Raw genomic sequence first — 14,365 nt, forward strand, 5'->3', positions numbered from 1 at the left:
GTAACACATTTATTACTTCACTTAGATGCAATTTAACTGAATATCCTAGATAGAGATGATGGCTAATTTAGTGAGATGGTGGAGAGGGATATGGGTTGAGGAAGAACTTTACAGGCAGACTATCCGAAGACCTAAAATTTCATCAATTCAAAATTCATTCTTTTGAGTGAAAGATTGTCCTCTGAGGATACCAATTTCCCCAGGAAACCATACCACTTTTTCCTTCGATCAGTCGTTGGATCAACAGTTTGAGGCAGCTTGGTGTTAGTGTTTCAGCAGGTTTCACGCAGGAATGTGAAAATCACAGCACAGCACTGCTCTCACCTGTCTGGTGCCTGGTCAGTTGCCCATACCTTCTGGGACTAGAGGTGGTCTCACATAATCCTCAATCCAGTGGCTTGTGGGATCTTAGTCATCTGACCACGGATCGAACCCATGCCCTCGGCAGTGAAAACTCTTGAGTTCTAACCACCGAACCACCAGAGAATTCCCAACAGTTTCGTTTTGACTGGAATTGGTATTTGAGACAAACAGAGATGGAGAAGGGGTGGGGGTTCTGCTTGAGGAAGACAAGACTGGGTGGAGGGCTGGAGCAGGGACTGTGGGGAGGCAACATTAGGTCACTGGGCGATGGGGAGGCACGAAGATACAGAGGAGCTGGGAGCACAGAGGAGTTGGGTAGCTTCCAAATGAAAAGATCATGTTGTTAATAATGCTGCCTGAGTTTGCTCCACAGATGTACGTATCCAGTGCCAAATACTTCAGTGGCAAAACCCTGCTAAGGCTGAGAACTGAAAACAAACCAAAAGCAGTCAATGCTGATCATTTAAAAAAAAATGTACATCTCCTTATAGAAGAGATTCATGGACACTTGTTCAGACAGTGACTTCTAGCTCCAAATCCATCCTCCCACAATCTACTCTTTCCCCCTTGGCTCCCCTTTCCCTGCCCTAGCATTTTCTCTGGAACTGCTCCATTCCAATAGAACTTTGAGAAATGACTCCAAAACTCTGAAGTTCAGGGCAATAATTTGAATTGCCAAGACTGCAGAGAAGATCAAGACATAATCTTCCTTCAAGCCGGCCCTGACATGGTTGGAAAGAACACACAGACATGTGAAATGATAACTGACAACATAATCAAGGGGAGAAAAATGGATGACACGGGTGTATGTGTTAAGGCAGGACAGGGAATTAGAAGTCATGTGAGCAAAGCTTCTGGAAAAGCTCTTGACTTGATCTGTTCCCCCAAGAAACAGACTCTGATGTGGAGATTTATATGCAGGAAATGTGTTGGGAGTCCATGTCTCCTGAGAATCCTTTTCAAAGGATTTGTGGAGAGAAGGAGATGAACTGTGATGTAGTCTCAGGTTGCTCTCAAGTCAGAGCTGGGGAGCCTGGATGGCCAGAGTCATCTTGAATTGAGACAGTGAGGCCAGGCCTTTGCCCTTCCTGCCATCAACCAGTCATTGAATGTGAGTTTCCTAGAGAGCTGGCTGCTGGGGAAACAGGAGTCTCAACCCTGAAAGGTGGCTCTGGGTGTCCTATCACAGTGGCCACCACAGGTGTGAATTCAGCTGAGTCCTGATGTATACGGGCTGGGTTTATGTGGTGGAGGGCTTCCCAGGGAGCTGAGACGGTAAAGAATCTGCCTGCAATGTGGGAGGCCCAGGTTCAGTCCCTGGGTGGTGAAGATCCTCTGCATTGGCAGGCAGATTCTTAACCACTGGACCATCAGCAAAGCCGTTGCTTTGGTTTTGTTTTGTTTTCAAGTGAGTAGAACACTGTGGGTCTAGTGCAGGGTGCATGTGTAGTCAAGCAAGCAGGACCTGGACTGGCTGACATTTCAATGGCTGAAGAGTGGTCAACTCTAGCTTCAAAAAAGGCACAAGGACTTCCCTGGTGGCAAAGTGGATAAGAATCAGCCTGCCAATGCAGGGGACACAGGTTCAATCCCAGGGCTGGGAAGATTCCATATGCTGCTGAGCAAGTAAGCTGGTGAGCTACTGAGCTCATGTGCTGCAACTCCTGAGTCTATATGCTGCAGCTACTGAAGCCTGCGCTGCTCACCTGTGCTCCACAAGAGAAGCCACTGCAATGAGAAGCCTGTGCACTGTGACAGAGTAGCCCCTGCTTCTTCCTGCAACCAGAGAAAGCCCGTGTGAAGCAGCAAAGACCCAGTGCAACAACAAAAAAAAGGTACGAAAGTGCAATCCCACCACAGATTTATAGAATGGAATATCTGTGCAGAGTCCTAAAAATTACCATAACCCTTAAGATTCTGATTCAATGTATCTTCTTCCAATCAGTCTAGTTATCTCTTGGGATTGGAAAACCCTGGTCTGTCTAGTTGATCTTCGAATCTTTGTCCTGCTGAGGTTCAAGTCCTTGTCCCGACTTCTTGCTAAGGCATCATAAATCATAAGTAGGCATTCAGCAGCTGCCCAGTCCCATGAACAACTTTTAGTGGCAACTTTCCCACTCTTCAAGAGGGAACCAAATGCAAAGTAATTGTATTTTTTTTATTTCTATGAACAACAAAAGGCTTCCATAATTTCACATCTCATTGCTTTTGAGAGGACATATATTACAAATAAACTCCACAAACTTTAAAGATTAGTATTTATCAACACTTTTGTACACATACACAAATATTTTAATATAACAGTATCTGAAATGTTATTCATATAATTTTAGCACTGTCATAAGTAATACTTAAAAAGGTCCTTTTAAATTTGGTAAAAACCATATATTTTACAATCTTCTATTTACATCTGAAATATGCTTAAATGTTACAAAAACATTCACTTTGACCTTTAAAATATGTGTGCGAGGACTGGGTATTGAACATAATGTGACCGACAGCAGACTTACAGTCAGCTTTTGAATTACACATTCATTGGAATTTCATAGCAAATATTCAGCTTGGCTTGATCGACGTCACTCAAAGGAAAAAAAAATTGTAAGAAATGTGCAAATCTGGAGGCTGGCAAAATTCTCAAGCTAGCGAGGTAAAAAACAATATGAACACCACCATAAAAACTTCAAATAAATTAAATGTTATCTTTCTCTTCCCCGAGATTAGCTGCAAATTCAGAGTTCCCTTGAAGGAGGAGTGTCCGATGCTGTGGACTTCTCAAACTTCTCCACTGGGTGAGACAGAGACTGTGGGCAGCGAGGGAGCCGCCTTGTTAATTACTCGAGTGCAAGTTCGCTCCACTCCTCGCTTTGATGGGTCGTCCCGGTAGGTAATCTTCAGACAGGACAAAACACAATGTGATAAAACAAAACAATAATAGAGAGGTCTGTGTTAATAACTTCAAATACAAAAGCAAAACCCAGAACACTGACTTTAAAAAAAATTTCCCCACAAGGAATCTGCAAATTTTGAAAATGCTCTTATCAAACTTGAGTTTTAAAAAAAATTATTTTAATTGGAGGCTAATTACTTTATAATATTGTGGTGGTTTTTGCCATATACTGACATGAATCAGCCATGGGGGTACATGTGTCCCCCATCCTGAACCCCCCTCCCACCTCCCACCCCATGCCATCCCTCAGGGTTGTCCCAGTGCAATGGCTTTGAGTGCCCTGTTTCATGCATCGAACTTGGACGGGTCATCTATTTTACACATGGTACTATACATGTTTCAGTGCTATTCTCTCAAATCATTTCACTTTCGCCTTCTCCCATGGAGTCCAAAAATCTGTTCTTTATATCTGTGTCTCTTTTGCTGTCTCGCATATAGGCTCATCATTACCATCTTTCTAAATTCCATATATATGCATTAATATACTGTATTGGTGTTTTTCTTTCTGACTTACTTCACTCTGTATAATCTGAAGAGCTTTTTCTCCCCAGCCTACATCTCAGCCATGTTGACCAGATTTAAAGTAGTTTCCTGATTCTCTTCAACTATCAGATATGTTTTTAAATGTGAATGAATCTTATGGATGTGTTTGAGTAATTCTGGAATTTTATTTTATTTGCAAAGGTCATAATAAGTATTGTCAAAATCTGCCCCCAAAGAAAACATCTGAAGCCTCATTTAAATGTTTCCATTAATGGAAATAGGAGGAAAAAAAAATATACCTTGACCTGATTTTACTTTCGAAAATAATGTTAATATGCCCTAACTGTACTTCCCTGTCAGATCTGTTCAACTAATGATATGTGAACACAGTAACAATTCCAGAAACCCCAGGCACCTCTAAAACCTTGGTGTAGAAGAGGCTTAATGAATATTTAAAATTCCTGGTTTTCTCACTGACTTTACACATTACCAGGCTTTGGCTCAACTGCTTTTCCGGGAGAGAATGGCTTCTCTGTCCCCACAGCATCTGTGTATCTTATACTACCAATAAGTTCTCCTTATGATCAGTGTCACAAGCTCTGTTTAAATACATTGGCAAACAATGTATCTGAAACTCAAAAAGCAACATGCCTTTGGATCTGGCCTGCTTGGCACAGTAACAGAATAGATGTGTTCCCTCCCATGTTTTTTTTTTTTTTTTTTTTAATATTTGCTATCCGTTACCAGTGTTGACTTCACTATGCTGTCATCCTTTTAAACGTTGAAACAGACAGCAAATCAGCATCTTATGTTTCATCCAATAGTTATATGTATTACTTTGGCCTCCATCAAAAGAGGCTTTTAAGGTTTTTGGCCATTTATAAAATAGCTTGGCATCCTGGCTGTCTGAAAAGGTAATTACTGCCTACTTGTCACTTTAGCAGCTCCATGTCCACATCTCCATTTTTACACATGAGCATCTACTTCATCCCGCTCCATCCCACTCCTGATATTGAAGGTTCTTTCATTAGGCAGTCGCTTTAGTATTTGCCTTTTACCTTAGACTTTTCTGGACGCTCTCGGAATGAACTGCATAATCAATTCTATTTCTGTTTTTCTATGTCTGTCTATCCATTCTGTTTCTATTGTTAACAAGTTTAATGGTAGAATTCCTCTCTTCACTGTAATTATACATGTATCTGTTTCCAGAATACGTGGATGAGTATCAAGGTATGTAAAGGTATTCATGTGTCACAGATTAAGGCTCATTCATGCATTATAGGATTATGCTAAAATTTGACTACCCTTCCCTCTACTAGAGTGCCAACCCAAACATTAGGGTCAAATGCCTTTTTAATAAAAATATTGAGGAAAGAAGCAAACATTTTTTGTTATAAATTTGAACTGAGATTTACACCCACTTTTAAAACTACTTTGGACTTTAAGGACCCCATCTTTTGCTATTTCTGACATTACAATCAACTCAAGACACTTATCAATATTTGTCATAAAGATAGCTTATTTTGCTGCAGAATACATAGTTTTGCTATGGTTAACTTAAACTTATGGTTGATAATTATCAATTAAATAGTGCCTCTTCTAGAATTTCCTCTTCAGAGTTAGAAGTGAATATTTTTTCCTCATTTTAATCTAAGATGGAAATGTGGAATGGCCATTTAATAGAGTAAGACATTTTTAAAGAAAACATTTTTTTTTTGAGGATATCACGAACACCGTAGTCATTGTCCATATATAAAACCTATCTGACAAATCACTATAGAGGCTCAGGACCAGGAGAAAGTTTATCTTTCCTGTCAACAGATCTATTTCTTTTGCTAAATAATAAGACCTGTGTAATCCATTAGTTTCTTTACGTCAGTTTCTAGGACACTCAGAGTCAAATTCTGCTTCTGTTAGCAAAAGTTTTCTAGAAAAAAAAGTTATTTTCCTTCCTCTAAATCACCTGGCCATTGTCTCTGTTTTTTTTTTTTTTTTTTTTCTGAGCCCTTTAAGATATAATGAATCTTCATTTTGGATACAAATGAGCTCAAATATATTTTAGAAGTTGATAGGACATATATTTTTCTTTTAAACGCTAAGTTGTTAATTAGCTTTTTTATTTTAGTAGGCTTTTTATTTTAATATTGACCTACCTTGAAATGGAAACAAAGTTGATTTAATTAAATAAGCATTTTTACAGAACACTTGTGACTATGGAGGTGTCTGGGGAAAAGGAACAGGTAGACCAGAAGGCCACAAAGGACAGAGTCGACATAAGGAAAGAATAACATACCGCTTTTGCTTACAGTACTGAGGGAAATACTAGACACAGAGGAACAGAAGCTGTATAGACATGGACCACGGCAGAGCTGCCAGGAAAAAAAGAGAAAAGCATTTTTGCCCAAAGTTTCAAGGTCAGATGCAATTTACAGTTGGAAACAAGCATTTCTTTGTCATCTTTTCCAATGTACAGATCCATTGCTTGTTCTTTTTGTTTCACTCTCAGATTTATGATTTCCCCATTTGTTAAGGCATCACTTCTGGGTATTTAATTCCCATTACCCCTTAACAATTCCAAACCAACACTTTCTCCACTAAAAATCCTATCCAGGAGATTTTTTTCTTTGCAACATAAGTCAAATAACCATTTCTTTCTCTAACTGCTATGGAGAACTTAAAATGTGGGTAGAATGAGATGGAAAAGAAGAGAAAAAAAAAATAAGGGAAATTTAATTAGAATAAAAGAAGGGTATGACACATTTCATGTTTTGTGACAGCGTTATTTATTAATAACACTAAACACTATTTTCCATTTCAGGAAAGGAGAAGGACTTAATACTTAATGAATGGCTACCATGCATGAGGCACTATTGGGAGGTTAGCTCAACTTCTTCCCCTCAGTTATTCTGTAAAGAACACATCTAACTCCTTGAATGGACCATGGGTGAAGAGACATCCAGGTGGAGTGTGAGGGTTGATGGATGCTGGAAGTAGGTCCAAACAAACTGAATTTGGTTTTGATCACTTGATTCTCAATACCCCCCAAAGCAGTGATTATTGAATGTCCACATTTTGTGCAGTCTTATGGAACATACTGAAATCATGAATGACTTGCTTGTGGGATGGAGGGTTAAGTTTATCCCAATCTGCATATCGTCTAGAGGGTCAGCCTCTGTAGAGGCAACCTTGACCATAAAAGTCCAGGACCCTACGTTTCCTGTCTTCTTCCTGAGAATGGTGCAGAGACCCCTAGTGGCAGTACTGTGGAACTGCACATCCCAGCCTGGAGGTTGTGAGGTCCTGAATCAGGAGCTCTGGGCGTGGTAATAAACTCTAGCAGGAACGTCACCCATCGCTCTTGGTGTCTAATGAGGCGTCATCTGTTCTAGAAAACCAACACACGTCTGGTTTGGATAAATGTCTCTGAAAACTGGAAAGCATCTGGGTTCTCAATTTTCTTTTTCTACAGATTTTTCTCCAATCTGATCTCTCTCCTTTGAGACAAGGGGTGATGTACATGGGGAAGAGAACAGCTCAGGAACAAGGTGTTCGTGAAAGTGCAGGGATTTCAGTAGCAGGAAAAGAAAGAGACTCTTTCCTGTCTTTGTGGCATGGGGGATAGAATGGGCACTTCCTATGCATAGATGGGGAAAGCCTCACCTGCTCATTCATGATTGCCGAGAGCTCGCTGAGCATGTCCTTGTAATGGGACCTCAGTTCCTCCTGGTACTCCAGCTGGTCCTCCTTGATGAGGCGCTCATTCACATCCAGGGCCTGGCCACACGCATCTGCAAATTGCCTTTAGTGACGGCAATAAGCAAATTAACAAGCAACCCTAGAAAGTGGCTTCCCTGGTGGCTCAACTGGTAAACAATCTGCCTGCCATGTGGGAGACCTGGGTTTGATCCCTGGGTTGGGAAGATCCCCTGGAGAAGAGAAAGGCTACCCACTCCAGTATTCTGGCCTGGAGAGTTCCATGGAGTGTATAGTCCGTGAAGTCGCAAAGAGTCTGATACCACTGAGCGACTTTCACTTTCTTGAACTTTCAGAAAGTGGCAATTTAGAGACTTCCCTGGTGATCCAAGGGTTAAGAATTTGTCTTGCAATGCAGAGGAGGTGGGTTTGATCCTTGGTCAGGCAAACTAAGATTCCATATACGTGGGGCAAGTAAGCCCACACACTACAACTAGAGAGCTCGTGCACCCCAAGGAAAGATCCTGCATATGCAACGAGGATCCTGTGTGCCTCAACTAAAACCTGACACAGCCAAATACATAAATATTAAAAGAAAACAAAATAAGAAAGTGGCAACTTGAAGTCAGGCTGCTGATAAACTAGGCTATGGAGAAGAGGGTCTGTCAGGTGGCCCCCTGGGGGCATTCATTCATGACGCCCTGTCTGAAGGAATTCAAGGAGGAACAGCTCAACAGGGAAAGTCTTACCTGAAGATTTCCTTCAAAAGCTTTACTTGGTTGTCAGGGTATTTCTTTGCATTGGTTTCTTCAAGAAAAGCCCGTGCATAGGCCATTGGTCCAGCATTAACCTATCGGGGAGAAGAGAATTGGCTAAGAACGGTAATATCTCCTCCATGGAGTCCTCTCCATGGCTAGAAAGAGGCGCCTCCTCCATGTGGCCCCCCTAATTCTCTCACATCCCCTTGTATCTGTCTGATCTGCTGTCTCTAGACCAGTCAGTGAGCGACTAGAGGATGCATCTGAACTCCACACTTCCTTGCCATCCTTCCTAAACTTCAGTCGTGTGGCCACCATGTCATGTTTTTGCTATATCCACAGATTCGGCAAGAAATGTTATTTTCTTAATAACTCTGAAAACTAGACTCATCTTTATCTACTTAAATACATTCAACATCTGTGAAGTCAAATGTTTGCTGGGCTAGTCACTTTTCCTCCTATAAACATTCAAGCAAACACACCGCTACATTCCACAGTGGTCGTGATCTTGGCATCGTGCACCGGGCACCACTGTTCTGTCGTGTCTCACTGGACAGTCTGGCAGATTCTGGTCCAGGGAGGGACTTTCTAGATTTGCTGAATGAAGGCACAATGCCAGGCCCAGGTCATGCTCGCAAGCATGCATAGGCTCTCATTAGTGAAGGGGTTTGCATTCTTTAGGGCATATGATCCTTGCCTATGACTGTGGGGCTGGGAAGGAATGAGGGGAAAGAGGGAGGAAACCAATGCTGTATTTGAGGCATCTTCAGATGGCTTTGCTCACCAGCTGCTGCCCGTCTGGTAGAGAGGACGAACCCTACAGAATACTTCCCTTAGTTTCTTTGGATCCCTCTCAACCTTCCGCTGCTCAGCCATGTGCTGAGGGAAGCTGTCCCATTTGGAGTGTAACAATGGCCCTTTTGCCTTCTGGCTTTAAAGAAATTACTATCATTGAGTCAGCCATGGGGATACAGGCAAGAGGTGGGCAGGGAAGAGGAGAGCCAGGTCAGCATCAAGATCAGTGGTACTGTTTTCCTTTGGCCTCAGCCTCCTGCATGGCTCCGTGTGGCACTGTTACTGGCCTGCCTTTATTTAAAATTTTAATACTTTGTTCAATCTGGTTTTGTGAAGTTACTTTTATTTTTAGAAGTGGAGCATTAAAGTATTATTTTAGCTTGATTACTGAATTTTTTGATGCTCCCTTAATTTTGTGCCCAAGGGAAATGCCTCGCTCACTGCACCCTAGTCTCAGCCCTGTCAGAGTATTTAGGCCCATGGCTTCCTCCTTGCAATTCCCCAGCAGAAACTGTGTCTGTCTATCATGAGTTGGTTCTCACCTCTCTCTCTTCTTCCAATAACTCTTCTCTCCCCTGAGTCTTCAGGTTTGGGGAGGGTGATAGTCCCTCAGTCTTATGCCCCAAGTGCCTGCCCTCTTTGGTTTTCCTAAATACTGCTTATACATTCTCAAAAGAGTCTATTTAATTATATTCTCTTCCTTTCCTCACTGTGAACATGCCATCTGCTTCCTCTCAGGACCTTGACGTAAATACTGATGCACATTTATGAATGAATAAACATTTACACATTTTTGTTTTTGAACAATTTTGTACGTCTGTTTCTGACAGATTTTAAAAAGCCATGCTAATTCATTCATTAATTCATTTGTTAGCATTTAGAATATAGTACACCGTTTATCCAGAGAAGATGGGAAAGGAGAGTTGAAAAAAAAAAGTTTTATTTTAGCTAAAACCTAAGAAAGATTTCCCCTAGGTGTTTGGTACCTCCACAAGGAAACAACATTTTAAAGATTCAGATAAAGGTGTTGGATGGTATCAAAACCAGAAAAATGTCTCTTATACTCTTTGTCAAAGAATTCCAAGGGGCATCATTTTTGTACCAGGTTCCACTGAGCGTGTGCACCTCAGCTCTGGGTGACGCTCACCTTGACACTGACACTGCCTTGGAGTTTGAGCTGCAGTCTGATCATGTCCACTTCTTCCATCGTGCAAAGCTGGTTAAGCTCGGAAACTTTCTTGGACATCTCGTCAATCGCCACTTCAATGGGATTCAGTTCTGTGCTCGACTGGCTAACGACCTGTATCCTCTTCTTCACGTAGGGGAACAAGTGACTTGCTGCACAAAAGCAATACAAGCGCATTTCAAGGTCGAGGGCTAGTGAAAAGTCATGGGTTCCCCTGAAGGTCGGATGACCCTGAGTCTTCGCACTCAGAGCATTCTACCCTGCACGTTCTCTATGTATGTGAGCCATTTTTCTCTATGTGCTGTGCTCTCACACACCTCTTACTTTTCTCCCAGCTACTTTTGCCTGGCATGCTCTTCCCCACTTCACTAGCAACATCTCCTCATTGCCAAGGCTGGACTAGACCTTTATAGAGTCTCTAAACACTGAAAAGATGATAGTTTCCACCACAACTTGTAGTTCAAATAAAAACTACATTGAGTCACAATAAAGAATTCTTAAATAGATACTGAACAGCATATACTATGGGGCTTCCCCAGTGGCTCAGTGGTAAAGGATCTACCTGCAATGCAGGAAATGCAGGTTGAGTCCCTGGATTGGGAAGATCCCCTGGAGAAGGAAATGGCCACCCACTCCAGTATTCTTGCCTGGGAAATCCCATGGACAGAGGAGCCTTGTGGGGTCACAAAAGAGTTGGACATGACTTAGTGATTAAACAACAATAAGCACAGACTATAATAGCTTTGTTCTAGTTTCTTTTTTTATTACAAAAGTTCTGGTAAAGTTTACTGAAGGTGACTGTTTTCTCATAGTTTGGATGTGGCTGCTAGCCACGTACCTACTACAAAACCCAGGATTGCTCACCTCTGAAGATGCCTTGGGTCTCATTCATTCAGAAGCCTGTGTTCATTCCCCATGACCTGAGTCTGCCTTAAGTTCCTCTCTGGGGGGTTCCCATTTCATTTCTCATGCTGGGCTCACCTAAAATTCTTGCTTTATTGGCTCTTTTTCCTATCAGACAGTGAGCACCTTGAAGGCAGGAATTGTGTTTTATCTATTTGAATTCTCAGAACACTGTCCGACACCTATAGGCACTTACTGAATGTCTGTGGAAAGGATGACCAGCTCATAGAGTAGATCTAGATAGTATGGAAGGGATGCTAGAGGAAAACCCTCTGCATCTGTTTCACAGATGAGAAACCTGAATTCCCGAGTGGTTTAGAATCTTGCCCCAAAGCACACAATTCTGAGAGCAGTTGACTGCAATGACTGAGGGTAGGTTTGGGGAGAGAGGAGAGGAATGCTCAGAGTGCCTTTCCCAAGACACCATGACCATCACCACTGGAAGATCTAAAGGGAAGCGGCAGATAAAGTGACTTAACTCTATGACAGTTTCTGTTTTGGCTGACTTATCAAGGGTCACTTGTTTCCAAATAGAAGGGACAAGAGGAAGTCTGGGCTTCCTGGGACACATTTTTCAAGTTAGCACATGTTGGGTCCTTGTCTGCCAAGATTGAGGGGCTTCCCAGGTGATGCTAGTGGTAAAGAATCTGCCTGCCAATGCAGGAGAGGTAAGAGATCTGGGTTCGACCCCTGGGTTGGGATGATCCCCTGGAGGAGGGCATGGCAACCCACTCCAGTATTCTTGCCTGGAGAATCCCAGGGACAGAGGAGCCTGGTGGGCTACAGCCCACAGGGCTGCACAGAGTTGGACCTGACTGAAGCGACTTAGCACGAATGCACACACGCTGCAAGACTGAAGTGTCTTGATTTCCCGAGTCCAGCCTAACCCAGGACCCTGCAGGGGGACGTGCACTTGGGGACCGGCACTTACTTGTCAGGACGGTCCTCCGCTTGCACTGCTCTTCCACGCCACCGTGCTTCTTGCCCGACAACGTGAAGGGCGTCTCGAAGACGAAGCGGTTGATATTGTGGTGCATTTCGAAGTCCGTCTTCCGGTCCTCTATTTCCTTTTCCTCAAAGAATGGCGTGACATAGGTCACCTGGATGTAGGCATATTTGGGGTCCAAATCCTTGGGGTTCACCTGTTTTAACACATTGTGGGAAGAGAAAGAGTGATGGGCCTGGGGTGCTCCTGGAAGAAAGGCAGGGAGCCCAGTACCCCTGCAGCTTGGCGTCCTGAGCCGTCCCTTTTCCCTTGGATGAAAATGGCCAATGACATCATCTGAGGGCTGGGTGAATGGAAACCACAGAAAGAGTAATTGGCTGGACTGTGGTCAAGCAGCCAGATGGTGACAGAGAGCAAATCGGAGCCAGCGTGCTAAGTCCCTGGGGCTCTGAAATAAAAGTACTTGGCTATGACATATTATTTAATCTTTTATTTTCTTTCTTTTCTGTATTCAATATCTTCATCTTTGGTTTGAATCAAGCGTGTAAAGAGTGGAAATACATCTCTTTTTCTCTCTACAATTAGCCATGTTACCTAGACTGGAGCCATGAGCTATGGGCTTGTAATGTGTTAGGAGGTTCCTCATTGGTTTAGAAGATTAACTGATAACCTGTCACGTGATGGCAAACATTTTTCTTTTCAATTTCTCGCCTTCTCTAATCTGCAATAAGTTATTCTATATAACTTTTTAAACGAACTCTGCTTTGGTGAGTAGGCTTGACAAATAGCATGGAAAACAGGCGAAAGGTCCTCCCCGCTCCCTGCCTCTTTTCTAATGACTTCTTGAAGAGTTTTTAAACTTCTTCCAACTTTCTCCATCCATTCACCCATCCGCTGCTTATCTAATTCAAGAGATTTGAGGAGGCTTGTGAACTAATTTGTAATGCTACTGTAGGACAGATATAAATATAACCATTTTTACAGATTAAAAAATGGAGACTCAGAGTGACCAACCAACTTCTCCAGGATGGACCACCAGCTGCTAAGTGGTAGCACGGCGGAATGAAGACTCCAGTTGTTCTGACACCAAATTTGGCATTTCTCCCACCACTAGGAGCTGCCTCTACTTTCCATGTAGGAGGGCGACCATGACAGTGGTTTGAGTTCTGTCCCTCTTTATGGGGAAGGAGTTAGCACCTTTCAAGTTAAGAATGATGAACACATTTGTAACAACTTCCGCCCAGATTCAGAAATCTAATCTTCTATCCAGATCTTATATCCTTCTAAATACCAGCTTTGTAAAAGAGGAAAAGGATAAAAGACCTCTTTTGTAGCCCAACAGAGGCCAATACATTAGAGTGCAAACCGTCTTCTCTAGCTCCACCTTCTGTCACATTCTTCTATCCAAACTGTGCTTCAAAGATCTCCCATTCCTCAAACACACCTTCCCCTAAATACCCCCATCATTGCATGTGCTGGTTTCTCAGCTACCCTTTGCTTCCAGCAAATACCTTCTCACCTCTCACCTTACAATCCCCAGCTCAAACATCATGCCCTCTGTGAAGCATCACCCAACCAAGAATGAGGCGTTCAGGGAGCCCCCAGCCCTGAGCTTTCCCTGTATGGCTTGAAGGCGCAGACCGTGTCGCCTGTGGTACTTCACTGCACTCTATTTAACCAGCTTTTTGCACACATCCTCCTTTTCCTAGCCCCGTGTGAACTGTGAGCTCTGGAAGGAAGAGACTGTTTGCCCCAGCTCCTAGTTCTGGGCCTGGAATGCAGTAGGTATTCAATTAAGGTTGGCTAAATGAATCAAAGTGTATTAGAAAGATTCTGAGTAATCTCATTAGAGGATGTAAGTGTTTGCTTTCTGGAGCCGGGAGGAGGTTAGTTGGATGTTTGTAGCTTAGTACAATGGGATTGGCAAGTCTGGTACTGTCACAAGAGGGTAGATTTCCAAATTCTTATGACCCAGGAAGACCTCCATGGCTGAATAAATAATTTCTTGCTATTTTCTCCCAGTCCATCATGGGGCCCAATTGCTTTAACACTTTGGTTGCTATTCAAATGCAAACAAACCATGGGAGGGATGCAGGGGCTGATAAGTTGTTTTTAAGATTATTTAAAAGCTACTCAAATACACATGTACAAAGTTTTTGACTCTCCCCCTCCCATCACCAGTCAACCAATAAACAACCAACCAAAAGAGCTTAGGCAGTTTACTTTGCATAGTCAGGCAAAAAAATTTAAAACTTTAATAAATGTAGTGAAGTAAAAAGGAAATCAGTTCT

General features: G+C 42.6%; 1 protein-coding gene across 3 annotated transcripts in view; it reads right to left on the reverse strand.

Moving 5' to 3' along the window:
• Positions 1–2,510: 2,510 nt before the first annotated feature.
• DOCK10 (dedicator of cytokinesis 10) overlaps positions 2,511–14,365 on the reverse strand; it is a 305,174-nt gene continuing 293,319 nt past the window's right edge. For 2 of the 3 annotated variants that reach the window (XM_055573609.1, XM_055573607.1), the window contains exons 52-56: positions 12,060–12,270; positions 10,187–10,377; positions 8,236–8,336; positions 7,454–7,592; positions 2,511–3,252 (exon numbers count right to left, since the gene is read on the reverse strand). In XM_055573609.1, coding sequence (XP_055429584.1) covers positions 3,136–3,252; positions 7,454–7,592; positions 8,236–8,336; positions 10,187–10,377; positions 12,060–12,270 — 759 coding nt within the window. In that variant the 3' untranslated portion in view covers positions 2,511–3,135. Of the gene's footprint in view, positions 3,253–6,086; positions 6,163–7,453; positions 7,593–8,235; positions 8,337–10,186; positions 10,378–12,059; positions 12,271–14,365 lie in introns of all 3 variants that reach the window. The other variant, XM_055573608.1, reaches the window with a different exon arrangement.

Source organism: Bubalus kerabau, chromosome 3, assembly GCF_029407905.1.
Source record: "Bubalus kerabau isolate K-KA32 ecotype Philippines breed swamp buffalo chromosome 3, PCC_UOA_SB_1v2, whole genome shotgun sequence".
Lineage (NCBI taxonomy): Eukaryota > Metazoa > Chordata > Mammalia > Artiodactyla > Bovidae > Bubalus > Bubalus kerabau.